Source organism: Panulirus ornatus, chromosome 73, assembly GCF_036320965.1.
Source record: "Panulirus ornatus isolate Po-2019 chromosome 73, ASM3632096v1, whole genome shotgun sequence".
NCBI classification, from domain to species: domain Eukaryota; kingdom Metazoa; phylum Arthropoda; class Malacostraca; order Decapoda; family Palinuridae; genus Panulirus; species Panulirus ornatus.
Window position 1 is genome coordinate 8,111,680 of NC_092296.1, and position 19,033 is coordinate 8,130,712.

General features: G+C 43.9%; 1 protein-coding gene across 1 annotated transcript in view; it reads right to left on the minus strand.

Moving 5' to 3' along the window:
• The window catches only part of LOC139748294 (uncharacterized), a 136,984-nt gene that overhangs the window by 49,697 nt on the left and 68,254 nt on the right, over positions 1-19,033 (minus strand). The window contains exons 2-4 of the mRNA XM_071661281.1: positions 16,307-16,501; positions 2,603-3,139; positions 2,096-2,308 (exon numbers count right to left, since the gene is read on the minus strand). Coding sequence (XP_071517382.1) covers positions 2,096-2,308; positions 2,603-3,139; positions 16,307-16,501 — 945 coding nt within the window. The remainder of the gene's footprint in view (positions 1-2,095; positions 2,309-2,602; positions 3,140-16,306; positions 16,502-19,033) is intronic.

Consider the following 19,033-nt stretch of genomic DNA (forward strand, 5'->3'; position numbering starts at 1 on the left):
CTCTCTCTCTCTCTCTCTCTCTCTCTCTCTCTCTCTCTCTCCTTGTCGTCTGGGCGATCTCTTTAAATTAGTTTAGATAATTACGTCTACTTATGACGTCCTTTTCGCCATCCGGTGGCGTTTTTCAACCACATCACCGCCAGCGGCGATTAGCCACGCCATTAACCATAACAGCCGACGAAGAAAAAAAAGGAAGACTTCCGCTCCCTCATGATTCCTATACAATGCTACATTGGTGACTCCTTTGCCCAAGCTGATCCTAACACTTCGGTGTGGTAGGCAGAGAACAATAGTGTGTGTGTGTGTGTGTGTGTGTGTTCTGGTAACGGTGGTGAGGTCAGGGTTCACGGACGCCCCGGCGGATGGGCTGTGGGCAGGTACTTGCAGGAAGGAGGAGGAACATGCCACGTCCCACTTGTGGAGGCTGCAACAGATCCGTGACGGTGCTTCAGTACATAGAGCCCTGCCACACACACACACACACACACACACACACCCGGGTCGCGTCCTCGCCACAGGTTCAGTCGGGTACCCTACCTAATTGGCTCTCCAGCCTATCGATTGCCGAGGTCGTTCTAAGACTGTACAAGTTCTCACGGTGTATATACATAGCCCCTGTCGTCTTGATGAGTCTGGTGACACCATCAGACATTAACAACGATTATCTGTCACCTACCAGTACTCCACGGATTATATTACTCACTTTCACGTGACTAATTTTTCCACTAACTCAAGTAACTGAAACTTTGATTTCTCGCTTTTAATCACGTACGTCTAATTCTGACTGTCTTTTAATTGCATTCATTACGAACCTGACTTCTTTTTACCCAAGTGATTAGAATTTCAATGACTATCACAATTAAAATTACTATATTTGTCATAACTTCTTTTTTTTCGACCATTTTGTTCCTTGCAGAGTCTCCTGCCTCGTGACGAAGCTGGTACCGAACCAAGAGCCAACCCATCTGTGGACGAACTCCACACGCGCGTGACGTCGGAACACAATGGGAGTTCTCTCCACCTGTTATCACACCACGCGAGTGATCATCAAGGTCACCACTGTGGGTAATGACGGGGGTATTAACGCACCTAGAGTGATTACCAAACACCATCAAGCTTCAATATCACCCGATCTTACGCGAGATCTTACGCAAGACACATGATCAAGACACACAGGACCGTACGCACCACACAAGTGGTCGCACAGATCCACCATCTTCAGTAACACCAGATTTCAAGCAAACCAAGCGATTCGCAGCAACACAACACCAATCCCTGAAATAATGGTTGAACGTATTAAACTTATCGGGTGCAATACAGTACACTGTTGGTCTAGACGAAAACTGTATAACATCAGAACAGTTACCATACGTCATCAGTACAGACAAATGCAACAAGATTCTTTACGAGACTAATACACAAGTCAATATGCACACTGTCACCAGGCCAGTACAACGTCACTAGGCCAGTACGTCACTAGGCCAGTACACATGTCATCAGGCCAGCACACACGTCATCAGGCCAGCGCACACCTCGCCTGGCCAGTATACACGTCACCAGGGCAGTACACACGTCACCAGGCCAGTGCGCACGTCACCTGGCAAGTATACACGTCACCAGGGCAGCACACGCGTCACCTGGCAAGTATACACGTCACCAGGGCAGCACACGCGTCACCTGGCAAGCATACACGTCACCAGGGCAGTACACACGTCACCTGGCAAGTATACACGTCACCAGGGCAGCACACACGTCATCAGGCCAGTGCACACGTCACCTGGCAAGTATACACGTCACCAGGGCAGCACACGCGTCACCTGGCCAGTATACACGTCACCAGGGCAGTACACACGTCATCAGGCCAGTGCGCACGTCACCTGGCAAGTATACACGTCACCAGGGCAGCACACGCGTCACCTGGCAAGTATACACGTCACCAGGGCAGTACACACGTCATCAAAACAGCATGCACATAACACAGGACACAGGAACACGACACAACAGTAGTGTCGTAACATCACACACACACACACACACACGACAAGAGCGGTAGACCAAGTCACCACAACACACACACACACGGGCGTGTACTCACCGCCCTTCCAGATGAACTTGATGACACGCCCGCCCAAGGTGGTGAGTTCGGCCAGCGACGGCAGGTTCTCGAGGGCGATGTTGCCCCTTACGAAGTGGTTCATCATGACGTCGCGCGTGAAGTTCCTCACCAGGAACGGATTGAAGCCCCAGTCGATGGGGTAGTAGCTGTAGAAGGCCGAGTCGTAAGGCACCAGCGCCGTGTACCTGCCGGCTAGGGAAGGGTGGTGAGGTTAGCGGTTAAGGGCACGTGAAGGAAGAAGGCAAGAGTCGCGGGAGAACGAAAACGGATAAGAAGAAAAGGTTGAGATCTCAGACTCAAGAGGTAGTAGGCGTATTAGAATCTCTCGTTTGGACTGAAAATCAAATACAATAAGTAAAAAAATTAATCTGAATGACAAAAATAAATGTGTTACTACTGCCTAACTCCTTAATATAGGCACTGTGGTTGGAACGCATTGGCTGAACTGAGTCTATGGGAGAAGAAATGCAACGGGTTTACACTCACTCTCTCGGAATCTCTGTGTGATGTTGGCGTCTAAGAAGTGGTGGAGGAACTCAGCGCCCGTGTAGTCGCTGTTTGATTCCAGAAACTGCAGGAAGGAGGACAGGAAAGAGTCGTCATCGGTGATGGTTCGCGGCGAGGAACCCGCGAACTCGGAAAAGCCAGAAGAGGGGCTTGGTGCTGGGGACGATGACGAGGGCTTGTCCTCGAACTCTGTCTCGACACCCGGCTCGACCCCGCCGATGTCGTCACCGAAAACAGGATCTACTTCGAGAGTGACCTCGACAGGCGTCTCCGGCTTCGTGCGGTGGAGGGCGTTGTTGTATGAGGGTCGGCCACCTCGGCGGGGCTTGAAGGTCGCGAACCTGTGTGTGAGAGGCGGGAGGCGGGTGGAGCCCTCAGCCACCGTCTCCTCGGCAGGTGGCGACGCCTTCTCAGAAGCCTCGAGCACCGGCAGGGTGCTCTCGATGATGTACACGACGCCGTCACTCAGCTTGTGCTCCTCGCCTGTTAGCCGAATGCCATTCACCATGGGTCCTTCTGCAGGAGACAAGAGAAGAAGGACATAAGTTCGTTAGAGGCAACTATGGCACCGAGAACATGCAGGATGTTTCAATGTCTCTATCCACTCCAAATTCCCGTTCTCATTTCTTCCATACCATACACTTCTGTTAATAACTTCTTCAGTAACCTAATCATATTCGAATATTTACACTAACAATTCAGTTACTTGCTTATGATCTGCAGTTCACTAAAACAATTCCCAAGTGAGGCGACGCAGGGAGTCAAGAGATTCGAGACAATTCGGGTGGGAAAAGAAAGGAGTTAAAAAGTTGTATACACGGCGGAGGAGGGATGAGCTGAAGATGCTCGGACACATGAAGAACAGGAGGCTCTTATTATGAGAGATTACACACACACAGGGAATCTTTACAACGCAAAGTTCGCACATTACTGAAAGGTCAAAAATTCAGATCATTTTCGTTGTTCTTTTTTTCCCTGTCCCAGCGAGATAATCCAGGAATACGAAGTACACAACATGGGTTAACCCACATCAGGATCACAGCATTACTGGGACAAAAAATAAAATCATCCGATTTTTCCCTTTACACATCACGGTCCGATAATAAGGAAAAATGTGTAGCCTCCCACCTAATGGGCATTTTGAATTCCTAATTCAAACGGTAACTCTTCTATCCTGTTAGCTAACAATACGTACCTCGACCCTCTCTCCTATTAACCTTCCTGTCATTTTGGGGAAGTCTGTTCCACTTAACATATTCTAACATAAAGATTGATAACTTAAAAAAGGACAAATAAGTAACTTATGATCTCAGGACAAGTCTATGGAAAAAGTTATCCTTCGCTTGACTTCAACATTGGCCACCACGATCCTACCATATAGTGCTACACACTTGACATAATGGTCCTTCCTCATACTGAGAACACTGAACACCATAATCCTAACACGTACAACAGGTTGAGAAGAGAGGGTGTTTACACACACATATATATATAGGAGAGATACGGTACGAGATTGAGAAAAGGGCAGTACAGATATAAAACTCTATCCCCGTAATACACAAATACGAATGATATGATTCTAATATCACATGATTCTATCGTAGGGAACCATGATCCTATTAACAGTGGACACTACAGTCCCTTGAACTACATGGTTCAGACACAATTACTCAGCGTTAGAAGTTTCTAACGCGCTAAACCAAGTTAACTGATGTAAACACTGTAACACCTACCACGACGTACTACGACTTATAACACAACGAGCTGCACTTCCATTTGCCTTTTAGTTTGAGTCTTAAGTGTTCTTGCACCTAAAAAAAAAAAAATAGGGAATTCGATCACTGAAATCTTAAATAGTTGATATAATCCCCCTTCTAAACTAACCATATTGTTAATAACCAAACACTGGCCAAAGTTCTCGAGTGGCAAGATGCAGCAGACGACATTAACGGTGGCATATTTCGAGTATAACAAAAGATCAAGCCCCATCTCGCCTCCTTGGGAAAACCCGGCTGCAATGTTCCATTCCTTCCATGATTCATATAAAGAAATTAACAACACACTTTCCACTGATTTTCGCAGCCTTCCCCACGAACGATAACACCCGAACGACTACTACCTGAAGATTAATCGATGTTGTGTATGAATCACTTCTAGGAATCAACACAGGACCTTTGAAGAAACGAAAAAAAAAATCTCACATAACTTCCCTGGGGGGAGTGGAGATTTTTAAATACCTTTATTTTCGCGTGGCAGTTGAATTATACCGACACACCCTAACGTCGTCTGCTGCGTGCGCCTGTCCCGTCCCTGGTAACCAGAGACAGATGCTGGTTGCTCGCCGACCGACCCTCCTACTTCTTCTTGAGTGATCCCAGATACAGAGTCTCTCGCACAATAACGTTTCAAAATAACCAAGACGGACGCGCGTCTCTGGCAACTCACCCTCTCTCTCTCTCTCTCTCTCTCTCTCTCTCTCTCTCGCCTTTGAAAAAGGTTTAAAGATAAACTATTTTCTCTAGATGAATGATGGATGACAGCAAGTTTTTCTACGAGGATATATTAAGTGTCGTGTCGTACCACAGCCTAAGCCACTGGATGCCTTCAGGGAATTTAACAACCTGACGAAAGGTTAAGTTTTGAACGAGGGGAGAGACATGACGGTACTTGAGGCGATGGTCTTGTCCGTAGATGGTACGTGACAACCCTACCATTGGTGTGTGGTTAGGTTGTTAGACCGTCCATCAGCGCGTGGTCGGTTATTATAACACCAGCCGCTCGTGCGAGTCGGTTCAATCACATTGCCATCCGTCCGTGATCAATGGCAACGATGTTAGTCCATGAAATTGGCCGTCCGTATGTGGTCCGTTACAACACGAGTTAGTGACAACAAAGAGCCATTCGTGCGCGGCCAGAAACAACATAGCTGGTCCGCGCGCGCGCGACTCGAAGACACACCACAAAGATGACACATCAAACAGCAAAATGCTTTGAAGAAAATTTGCCTGACTTGACCCGTGTTCTTCCAATAACATAAATTCTAACGTTTATATTAAGAGTTGACAGACAAAGGGGGGGAGGGGATATTCTAAAGGCGAAAGGGCAGTTCCTCCTCGTAATTAATTTCGTTGTCTCCAGCCTTCAACGGCGACTAGAATGTACAATACTACTTTTTCTTACTATGACAGTAATCACTAAAAATCTAAAAAACAATTAAAAACAAATCAATTTGTATTAATCATTTCTCGTCACAGCAAGGTGACATCACGCATATATATATATATATATATATATATATATATATATATATATATATATATATATATATATATATATATATATTTTTTTTTTTTTTTGCTTTGTCGCTGTCTCCCGCGTTTGCGAGGTAGCGCAAGGAAACAGACGAAAGAAATGGCCCAACCCACCACCATACACATGTATATACATACGTCCACACACGCAAATATACATACCTACACAGCTTTCCATGGTTTACCCCAGACGCTTCACATGCCTTGATTCAATCCACTGACAGCACGTCAACCCCGGTATAACACATCGCTCCAATTCACTCTATTCCTTGCCCTCCTTTCACCCTCCTGCATGTTCAGGCCCCGATCACACAAAATCTTTTTCACTCCATCTTTCCACCTCCAATTTGGTCTCCCTCTTCTCCTCGTTCCCTCCACCTCCGACACATATATTCTCTTGGTCAATCTTTCCTCACTCATTCTCTCCATGTGCCCGAACCATTTCAAAACACCCTCTTCTGCTCTCTCAACCACGGTCTTTTTATTTCCACACATCTCTCTTACCCTTACGTTACTTACTCGATCAAACCACCTCACACCACATATTGTCCTCAAACATCTCATTTCCAGCACATCCATCTTCCTGCGCACAACTCTATCCATAGCCCACGTCTCGCAACCATACAACATTGTTGGAACCACTATTCCTTCAAACATACCCATTTTTGCTTTCCGAGATAATGTTCTCGACTTCCTCACATTCTTCAAGGCTCCCAGAATTTTCGCCCCCTCCCCCACCCTATGATCCACTTCCGCTTCCATGGTTCCATCCGCTGCCAGATCCACTCCCAGATATCTAAAACACTTCACTTCCTCCAGTTTTTCTCCATTCAAACTCACCTCCCAATTGACTTGACCCTCAACCCTACTGTACCTAATAACCTTGCTCTTATTCACATTTACTCTTAACTTTCTTCTTTCACACACTTTACCAAACTCAGTCACCAGCTTCTGCAGTTTCTCACATGAATCAGCCACCAGCGCTGTATCATCAGCGAACACAACTGACTCACTTCCCAAGCTCTCTCATCCCCAACAGACTTCATACTTGCCCCTCTTTCCAAAACTATATATATATATATATATATATATATATATATATATATATATACCTGTGTAGGTATGTATATTTGCGTGTGTGGACGTATGTATATACATGTGTATGGGGGGGGGGTTGGGCCATTTCTTTCGTCTGTTTCCTTGCGCTATCTCGCAAACGCGGGAGACAGCGACAAAGTATAATAAATAAAATATATATATATATATATATATATATATATATATATATATATATATATATATATATCAAATGACTGGTTTACACGATACACTAATATAAATTTCCCGATTTAACTATAAATCATATGAACCTGCGCAACCAGAATTGAATGGACCGGTTCTCTCATTCGTATCATAACGGGGGTGTGGTACGTTACAACCACTGACCCTAGTCATTGAGAAATTTTCCTCCATAAGGTCTTGATTTTGCAGAATCATGATGCACTGACACCCCAACTGCCTGGGAATGCCGATCAATGAAGGGAATCACACACACACACACACACACACACACACACACACACGATCAAGAAATGATACTATATATACCAAACTGTAATTTAAAATCTGTTCAATGTGAATTTTGTTCTTTATCAAATAGTAATTGGTGCCTAATAACAACAAAAAAAAAAACTACGTCTCCATTATAAGATCATGTTATCAACATCAATTCAAGGACTATATACATAATGAGGTGTTTATATGCAGTCTTGGAATCATCTCTGAAACCTTAATTAGGTGTTAAAGATGTTCTGAGTGGTGGTTATACTTGACCTTGACCACCTGACAGATGATACACCAAGAGCCCGGATAACCAACGACCCATCAGTTAACTTTCCCTAAAAACGGTCAATATTATTATCATTATTCTATCACTATTATTATCATTTCTTATCGCTTTTTAGTCATCTCTCGTGTCGTGGGGTTCTTTCTGTGGCAAATAAACACATCCGATGGATAGGCAACGGTCAATATTATCATTATTACTATTATTATCATTTCTTATCACTTTTTAGTCATCTCTCGTATCGTGGGGTTCTTTCTGTGGCAAATAAACACATCCTAGGGATAGGCAACGCCTGGGAATTATCTGTTGTTCTAGGCGAGTGGCCTCCTGAAATCTGGAAAAAAACCCAAACCTGAAGTGTGTAGGCTCCAGCAAGGCCATTATGATCGCCGTGGTTATGTATCACACCGGGGGAAACGAAGGCGCCCTTCCCACACACCTAGTCCGCTATGCGCAGGGTCCTTCGGCACTTGGGGGGCTGCCTTATACTCCTACTTAAACCTCTCTCTCTCTCTCTCTCTCTCTCTCTCTCTCTCTCTCTCTCTCTCTCTCTCTCTCTCTCTCTCTCTCTCTTAGCCAAGCTTCATAGCAGTCAAGTGTTTCGTTTACTCCTTACGTGTATATGTAAACTCACACCAACCTGCATAGAAACATTTATCCTAGTCATAGAACCAAAGATCCCGTCGGACACTGCAGTTAGCCTAGCCCACCTCGCGTGACTACACCAGCCTTTATTTTTCTTTTCTTTTTACAATATCTTTCATATCATTGAGTAATATTTCTACACTTACAGGTTTTCAAGTACCAATAAATGTGAAAGGTCAATTTGTGCTTAAAATGTCTACGTAATTGCATACTACTCAGCATTTACAGTTGCTGCACGGGACAAAAACGCTAGGTGGAGGTAGGATTCAAGTGTGTATCAGGTGGTTGGTTTAGTCCACCAACGGTGAGGGCCTCAACCATTTAAGCACTTGAGCGTGTGTGTACCCAAGTGTTTTCTCTCCCCCCACTCCTGGTAATGATTCGAAGCCGGTTATATGAATCATAATAAGTTTCCATTTTCATCAACTTAAACCGGAATCTACTCGAACCATGTAAAGCCAAGTTTAACTGTTCTTTTGATAAGGGAAAGCAATATATATAATCTAAGGCCAACAAACCGACTGGAGAAAAAAAGTAACGTAAAATGTTGAAGCTGATGACGCTGTCTGTATATAATATGCGGAAACTACTACGTGTCTGGTGGTTGGCTACGCTTGACGGAACCCTGGGAGCGAGGAAGATCGAACCAAGAAACAGCAAACATTGATGAAGTATATTCCAATCATGTCGCTTTGTTACGGTAATATACTGGCCCGGCTGTGGTGGGCTATTCCATAAACCCATCTGACGACTCATAACCGGGTTAACGGACAAAAAAAAAAAGATGACCTGATAAAACCTAACTGAAAATCATTGGTAGAATAGGCTGGGCGTGGAACATCAATGGACTCTCATTTTTTTTTTTCCTTTCATGAACGTAACCTTGAAATTCCAGAGTGACCAGTAGGCTCATAACAAAAGGACTGCTGAAGGCAAATCAGGTACGTTTGATAAAGCGCTGACGGTAAACTAGATCCGGGGGTTGGTTTTGCTGCATTCGTTGGCTGATAATTTCACGTTCTCAACTTCTCGTACACAGACTAATGGATGACATTTTACTAGCTCACTCTATTGAGCGTCTCCATCGCCATATTTCAAAGCGGTCTTCACTACTTCTTTTTGATTTTGAAAAACTATACAATAACCCCAAGTATCAATACTTCCAAGTTCGCCTTGCCACCGGGTATGCATATAAATTCCCACTCTTTTCTTTCTTTCTTTTAAACTATTCGCCATTTCCCGCGTTTGCGAGGTAGCGTTAAGAACAGAGGACTGGGCCTTTGTGGAATATCCTCACCTGGCCCCACTACTACTGACCATACTTCCTTTCAAGTGGTTTATTTCCAAATACATTAATTCATGCTCGCTTTAATTCACTGTATAATCTATTCCTTTCATATTTTTTCACCGTGAACTAATCCTATTATCAAGAATTAGGCAAGTACCTTGAATATCACACTCTCAACTTTCGTAAACTATGAATTCGTGTGTATTTGAACGTATTAAGGAAAAAATATATGGTGTCTCGGTCGCCATGAATAAATTCGAGATGACTACTCCAACTTGTGAGGCCATAGACGTCATTGTCATCCAGTACACACACAAAACAGGTCTCCTCACTCCTCCTCCCCCACCCACCAGACGTCTGACCTTAGTGCCCAACAGCGGAGACATAGGCTCTCGGTTAGGTGCACCTGGTGTGAACTGAAAGTGACTCTAGGCACCACAAGAAGCGGTCAACCCTCAACACGCTGACGGTATCTTAATGTTTGGGACAGAAATGAAACTTAACGCCAATGAGTGTAAGACACCTGTCAATCTATATATAAAAAAAAATAAATAGAAATTTTCAGCGATTAAAAACTAACATAAAAATGACACACGCATTATGTATCTTTCTTTTCTTTCATACTATTCGCCATTTCCCGCCTCAGCGAGGTAGCGTTAAGAACAGAGGACTGGGCCTCTGAGGGAATATATATATATATATATATACATATATATATACCGACACTCACTGGAAAGCCTTGACAGCAATCCTCCACTTTCACACATGCATAACTTTCCTCCTGCACCATAAGCAACGAATACTTTCCCACAAATCAGTCCAGTTCACTTCACCAGATCACTTTCCGAGGTCCATGAATGCTGCAATACAACTTAAATTTTCTTTTCAATATTGTATTTTTTTCCTTTCTTTACTGAAGATTTCCTTTTCCAAAATGAAGATTTCTTTTACAAATCCTGCACCTTCCCTAAAACCGCCCTATACTTAACTCATTCTGTGCTCCATTATATATAATAATCTTATTCGCCCTCTTGATAATAATTCCTGGCTAGAGTATACCTTTATAAGGGAAGCTTTCACAGATGCTAAGTTAGAAGGTGGGCGAGACTAATAAAAATAGGAGTCTTATGTGTACCTGATAACAGTTCAGTTTAATTGTGTGCCTGAGTGTTAGGATTTTATGAGTGTGTCCTGGGTGATGCGGTTTAATGGGAGTGTGTCCTGGGTGCTGGGTTTTGATAGTGGTCCTGGGTGCTAGGGTTTAATGACCATCTAGCATGATACTGGGTGCTAGGGGTATGATGACAAAGTAGTTCGTCCTGGGTGCTAGGGTTTGTCAATAATACTTCCTGGGGGATGGGGGGCTAGGGTTTAATAATAGTGTGCCCTGGGTGCAAGGGTCTAATAAGACAGCGTGTCCTATATGCTGGAATTTAATGATAAAGTTATGCGTGCGGGTCCAGTTCACTGGGTGGGTATGGAGGCTAAAGAAGGTGTAAAACAAGAGCAACATTGGAGTGACTTCACAATAGCACTATTTTTTTTTTTGTTCCCCCGTCATGGAAATATCTTTCCATCCAGGTTCTGCTCTGCTAGATACACATCTCACGAAATGAAACACATCGTCAACTTGGGTTACAAATCGACACATCTCAGTGCAACTGAAACATTTCAAGTGGTCCTACAAGGCACACGTCTATAACCTGGAGCACAATGGAACGACCTTTGAATATGATGGTCTCGCCTCGCCTGGCTGACCAGAACCTTGTGGGTCTACAGTATGAGCTGACCACTACCACCACCACACTACTGAGGTCAAAGGGTTCAATATTCTGAGACAGAACGGGCAGCTGAGGCCCTAATCAATATATATATATATATATATATATATATATATATATATATATATATATATATATATATATATATATATATATATATATATATATATATATATATTTTCTAATTTTCCCAAAGAAGGAACAGAGGGGGCCAGGTGAGGATATTCCAAAAAAGGCCCAGTTCTCTGTTCCTAACGCTACCTCGCTAACGCGTGTCGTAGAAGGCGACTAAAAGGGAAGGGAGCGGGGGGGCTGGAAATCTTCCCCTCTCATCTTTTTTTTTTTTTTTAATTTTCCAAAGGAAGGAACAGAGAAGGGGGCCGGGTGAGGATGTTTCCTCAGAGGCCGTCCTCTGTTCTTAACGCTACCTCGCTGAGGCGGGAAATGGCGAATAGTATGAAAGATATATATATATATATATATATATATATATATATATATATATATATATATATATATATATATATTCTAGTTTGAAGCAGGTACCCATTTCAGCGTCCAACCCCTTGGGGAGGATGAACAGCTGGGTTGACTGTGGACCGACGGCCGCAACCAGGGTTCGAACCTATGCGTAACATCATACTAACAGTCTGTACACATGATCACCCACGATAAACACATCAACCTCCTCAGATTAATAGTTCCCCTCAGCAACAAGTAAAACAAGTACATGGAAAAAAGCAGAAAACCTTGTTCCATTATGGACGCAAGAAGCAGCACTAAACACCCCACCTTAAGGGCACAGGAAAGTGCATGTTTTCTGATACAATGCTGAACATGCTGATCATGCAACTCACTATCACCACATCATCTCCATGGTCACCAACATCACACACTCAAGATGGTCATGGAGAGCACCACCACGCCCTCCCTCCTTGATGGTCTCCAACATCACAGAGGGGTCATGGAGAGCACCACCAGCAGCACCACGCCCTTCAAGAGGGCTATCCATCCCCGTACACTTCAACAGGGTCGAGGATTCTGGCACCAAAACATGGTCACAGATACAGGCTGGGTCATCGCGATGCGAGTTCTTCACATCACCCACTTCTGCGGGTTTGGTTTCGTGTGTTCTTGTCACCATTCTTCAGCTATGTCTAGTATTATAGAAATGTTTCTATAATACTAGACATAGCCGAAGAAGTGGAAGTGGGTATGATGGGACGGGCTTCTTATCTTTGGAAACCTTGGGTGTGATGGGACAGACCGGCCCCTCCGTGATCCACATGCTATCGCACAAGATACAGATCTCTCCCGTCTGTGGACAGGCATAAAAGCCCGACTTAACATCATCAGCTGGTTCGCCCCAGCAGCATCCTTCAAAGGGCCCCTGAAATTCAGGTTGACGCCGGGACGTTTTTCCCGCAGGCTGTGAATATGTATATATGCTCAGTCGGGCGTGTGTGTGTGTGTGTGTGTGTGTGTGTGTGTGTCTGCAGCCTCGTCCTCCTCCTCCTCCTGGTGGCCCTGCATGACGCCGTAAGGTCTTCGCTGACCTCACCTCACCTTCCCCCGCCTCCGACTGTCCCCGTCTGGCATTCTGGGGCGTTGCCTCGTCATCCTCTCTCTCTCTCTCTCTCTCTCTCTCTCTCTCTCTCTCTCTCTCTCTCTCTCTCTCTCTCTCTCTCTCTCTGTGGCAACGCTACGCTCGACACATCATAACAATGGAACAATAGTATTGACAGCCTTCAAGACCCACTACGGGGTGCATTCCTTTCTATCACGCGGGTCACAGCTCGAGTGGTATTGGGCGTGTGTGTGTGTGTGTGTGTGTGTGTGTGTCTATACCTCTGGCCTCTTCATCTTAGTCAAGACCTGATGTCCTCCAGAGGGGCATACGTTCCATATGATTGTTCCAAGTCAACGAAAATACGTAAGCTTGTCCGGCAATTTCCACAATCCACCACCAGGTTCTCATGCACTCTGGCTCCCTATCTACACTCTCAGGGTAGATCTAACTGTGTGGTGTCTTGGAGGAATAGGTTCAGTCACGTGCGGTGTCTTGGAGGAATAGGTTCAGTCACGTGCGGTGTCTTGGAGGAATAGGTTCAGTCACGTGCGGTGTCTTGGAGGAATAGGTTCAGTCACGTGCGGTGTCTTGGAGGAATAAGTTCAGTCACGTGCGGTGTCGTGGAGGAATAAACTCAGTCACGTGCGGTGTCGTGGAAGGAGGAGGTTCAGTCCACCAATGGGCCGGCTTTCTCCAGGGCTATTATGCAGCAGGACTGGCGGTAAGATAATGCAGGACTGAGACACTAAGTTGACCACCTCCGTTCTTCTCATTTCACGTTGGAGATTCCCGTCATAGACAGAAGTCCACATCGTGGCCTGACCTCGACCTGAATGTGAGGAGCTGCTAATGTGAAGTAGTAGAAATAACAAAAGACAAAAATAATATCAAAATTCTGGAGGAAATGGAAAACCTGCCTTTTTGGAAAAGCACCAGGCCACAGACATGAGGGGATAGAGGTCCATGGCTTCGTATAGAGGAAAAAACAGGTAACAACCCAACCATCTTTGATTTCCGAATGTCAACACAGTCATTATGTGACGCAGTAACTTGCAGAATGTTACGCGCTCCGTCAAATGGCGAGGAAAGGGCACACAAGTAGCCATGTCTTGGGAGTTAAGAACCCCGAAGTAATACCTCGAGAGGAGGGGAAAGTGAACCAACATTGCAATGTATATAAGTGGGTCGTGTAGTCAAGTTCGACCTGGATGGTTAATTGCTCGAACTGCTTTATGACAACCTTCTCTCATGCAGCTCTGCCAAAACTTTTAAATCAAATTTCCAGACCCTTTCATGAGGTTCCCTAACCTTGACCAAAACCTGGAGACGGTTTCTGACCTTGGATACGAGTCCCGAAACTTTTCCCCTTCACGTTGACCAACACATCCAGAAAACCTAGACATCATCAGACCAATGCTCATGCCAACAGGCGGTTTCTGACCTTGGATTCGAGTCCCGAACTTCCCCTTCACGTTGACCAACACATCCAGAAAACCCAGACATCATCAGACCAATGCTCATGCCAACAGGTAAACTCCAAGGATGTAGCTTGATCCATCGCGACATACTAGACTGACGGCACACATATCCTGGCTTCTGGTGCGCAGCGCTGCGAGCGACCTTGAGAAATATCATTATCTCCATATCTTCAGAGCCTTTCCGGGAAGGGGAGGTATGGTCTTGCCCTTGGAGCCTTTCCAGGGAGATATGGTCTTGCCCTTAAAGCCTCTCCGGGAAGGGTAGATATGGTCTTGCCCCTGGAGCCTTTCCAGGGAGATATGGTCTTGCCCTTAGAGCCTCTCCGGGAAGGGGAGATATGGTCTTGCCCTTAGAGCCATTCCGGGAAGGGAGATATGGTCTTGCCCTTAGAGCCTCTCCGGGAAGGGAGATATGGTCTTGCCCTTAGAGCCTTTCCGGGAAGGGAGATATGGTCTTGCCCTTAGAGCCTCTCCGGGAAGGGAAGATATGGTCTTGCCCTTAGAGCCTCTCCGGGAAGGGAAGATATGGTCTTACCCTTAGAGCCTTTCCGGGAAGGGGAGATATGGTCTTGCCCTTAGAGCCTCTCCGGGAAGGAAAGATATGGTCTTGCTCTTAGAGCCTTTCCGGGAAGGAAAGATATGGTCTTGCCCTTAGAACCTCTCCGGGAGATATGATCTTGCCCTTAGAACCTTTCTGGGAAGGGGAGATAAGGTCTTGCCATTTAGAGAAGGTGTAATGCTGTTGAAAACCCCCAGAGAGCAATCTCAAATGTTGCTGAAGGACTGAAGCCGCGGCTCTGTGCTTCAAGGACCGACAACATATGTTCGTCTTGCTTACTTGGGCGACGCGTGATGTGTGGACAACACCTTACCTCCGCTCCACACACCACCACCATGGGCAAGCCAACCCCAGCCACACTTCCGAGGCGGCCACCGGAAAAATAAGACCTGTGCATTGAAATACTCGCTTCTGAGAACAACACACTGTTGGTCCACTCAAGTCAAGTTACCAAACCTTTCCTGGTGACCGACAGGAAATTTGAACACTCCCATCCTGTTGACAGCATTTACTAATGACTACTGGGGAAAAACAAGAATAATCCAGTTTCTACCTTTTCCCACAGTTTACAGTTTCAACTTCTCTGATCCTGATTAAATACCCCAAGTTTAACTAAAAATCCAAGAAATGTCTAATCACAAATGGATTTTGTTTTCTCCTCATACACATACGTACATAAAACACACACACACACACACACACATATATATATATATATATATATATATATATATATATATATATATATATATATATATATATATATATATATGTATATTGTCAGTCCCTGAGGATAGGGGAGAAAGAATACTTCCCACGTATTCCCTTCGTGTCGTAGAAGGCGACTAAAAGGGGAGGGAGCGGGTGGCTGGAAATCCTCCCCTCTCTCTTTTTTTTTTTTTTTTTACTTTCCAAAAGAAGGAACAGAGAAGGGGGCCAGGTGAGGATATTCCCTCAAAGGCCCAGTCCTTTGTTCTTAACGCTACCTCGCTGATGCGGGAAATGGCGAATAGTATGAAATATATATATATATATATATATATATATATATATATATATATATATATATATATATATATATAAACTCCCTGACCATTTAACTGTATTCGGAGACCTTATCCCCAAGTCTAAATCTTGCCTAAAACCCTTCTCTCTCATTGGCGGACCGTGAGTATGGAGGGCGACGGTGGAGCTGGGATACATACGGGGATCCGTGGTGAAGATGAGGGGCGTCCCCGCCAGGGTGGTGAGTCTGTCCCTCGGGGGCTGGCTCGGGTCTACCACATGTCCCAGGATTACGTGGTTGAGCAACATCTTCACCGAGGGTTCCTTCCCGCTCGGGAAACTCCCGCCCCTGAGCAACCCGGAGTTCTTGGGCACCAGCAGCGTCCATGGCTCACCTGCCGGAGGTGAAACGAGCGTGAGTGGCGTGGTAATACATAAGATCCGAATGTGTTTACATTGGTACAAAATTAGGGGTCAAGCGAAGACCTATAGTGAAATGAAATGGTAGACTACCATTATAAAGTCTGTAAGGACATCTATACAACAGTGAAATGGGGTCAGCACGAGAACTACGAGGATATAAATAGGATCCAACTTCAACACATGGAATAAGAAGGGTTCAAATAATGTTGTAAGACTCTACAAGAGCGTCCCTCTATGTGTGGCTTGGGATTATAAAGGACAAAAGAAAGAACAAGGAGTTACTGTCTGTAATATATGATCTTCAAGGGATATCTTTAACAGGAGGAGGATTAGAGAATTCATTAATTATGACTATTAATTATAAACTTAGTAAATAATAATAATAATAATAATAATAATAATAATAATAATGATAATAATAATCTTCCATCAAAATACCAATCAATTATAAATAATAATAATAATAATAATAATAATAATAATAATAATAATGATAATCCATTAAAATACCACTTAATCATAAATCATTACAAAATCATTGAAATCAAATAACATCAATATAATAATAATATAATAATAATAATAATAATAATAATAATAATAATGATAATAATAATACCTCCCCTCTCTTTTTTTTAATTTTCCAAAAGAAGGAACAGAGAAGGGAGCCAGGTGAGGATATTCCCTCAAAGGCCCAGTCCTCTGTTCTTAACGCTACCTCCCTGACGCGGGAAATGGCGAATAGTATGAAAGGATAATGATAATAATAATAATAATACTAACTATCCCTGGGGATAGGGGATTAAGAGTACTTCCCACGTATTCCCTGCGTGTCGTAGAAGGCGACTAAAAGGGGAGGGAGCGGGGGGCTGGAAATCCTCCCCTCTCATTTTTTTTTTAATTTTCCAAAAGAAGGAACAGAGAATTGGGCCAGTCCTCTGTTCTTAACGCTACCTCCCTGACGCGGGAAATGGCGAATAGTATGAAAGGATAATGATAATAATAATAATAATAATACTAACAGCTGTTGCAGTATTGCATCTTGCCATCCACGGAAACATTAACTGGAGTGTTGGAGGCCGTGGGTCCCCAGACCACTATCGCTGGCCCTGGTCCCAGACCAACCTCCAACTGGGGGGGTTGTGGGGGTCCTAGCAAACGTCTTCCTTATACAGGAACCTAATCGACGAAGAAATGAGACTCTTATCCCCACTAAGGTCGCAGCACACACAGCGGGTAAGCGTGCACCTCGCCCTTACCAACTGATAAGTATAGCTTTGTCATGGCCCCTCGGGACTCCTGCAGAGTTGCCAAGTCAGGGTCGCCACCTTGACATTTTCCCGCGCGGTCTTCGCGTTCGCCATTTGTCTTGGCTGTCTCCTGACGTCACTACGTGGCTTTGCCTCGGTTATGGGGGGGCATATATTTCAGTACTTTTTGCAACGTCAAGTATATTTCTCGTAATCATCCGGTGTCTGGTATATTTCCTGCTACTCTTTCGTCGACCTGTATATATATCTTACAGCTGTTGCAGTAGTGTATATTGCATTTCCTTGCTTTTGTAGACTATATTTCAATTTCTTGCTAGTACATTTCTTGTTATTCTCTGGCTTAATTATGATTTATAGTTCGCTACATGCACCATATTTCCTGTTTTTACCGTATCCTATTATACAGATGCCTTTTTTTTTTCTGAAGCAGCGTTTATTTTCTCTATAGGCTTTTTTATTTAATATATTTAAGATACAACTTCCTTTTCTTGTGGCTTAACTTTATGTAAGACTTGCTCACCTTCGTCTCAGTATCTTTCCTACTTAAGTGCCTTACTTTTGTATATGGTTTTATCTTTATATGAGTTGCTTATCTTTATAAGTGGACTTACCTTGGTCTAAGTAGCTTCCCTACTTAAATGCCTTACTTTTGTATATGGTTTATCTTTATAAGTGGACTTACCTTGGTCTAAGTAGCTTTCCTACTTAAGTGCCTTACTTTTGTAAATGGTTTAATCTTTATATGAGTTGCTTATCTTTATGTGTGGACTTACCTTGGTCTAAGTAGCTTTCCTAGTTAAGTGCCTTACTTTTGTATATGGTTTTATCTTTATGAGTGGCTTGCCTTTCCAAGTGGCTTCTCTGTGTACGTGGTTCACCTTTACAAGTAGCCTAATTTTCTAAGTAGCATAACTATATAAGTAGCTCACCTTTGAGAGCGAGCATAAGGTCATAAGGAGCTGGGTGTCAATAAAGAGTATTGTATATCAAGATATTTATTTACTTTCCTTTTACAATATATCTTTTGATGTTGATTATCATATCTCCCGTTTGGTATGCAGTTCGTAATTTTCCTGTTACCTTGTGTTGCGTTGTATATGTAACAATGGTTCTTTCATGTTGCGCATTTTTAAATGGTGTCTGTTGCATAGTATGCAGCTTCTGTTACCCTATATATTTCCTGTAAGTTTTTGATTTGTCAACTGACTTCGCGTTTTAACATTTCGTGTCTCA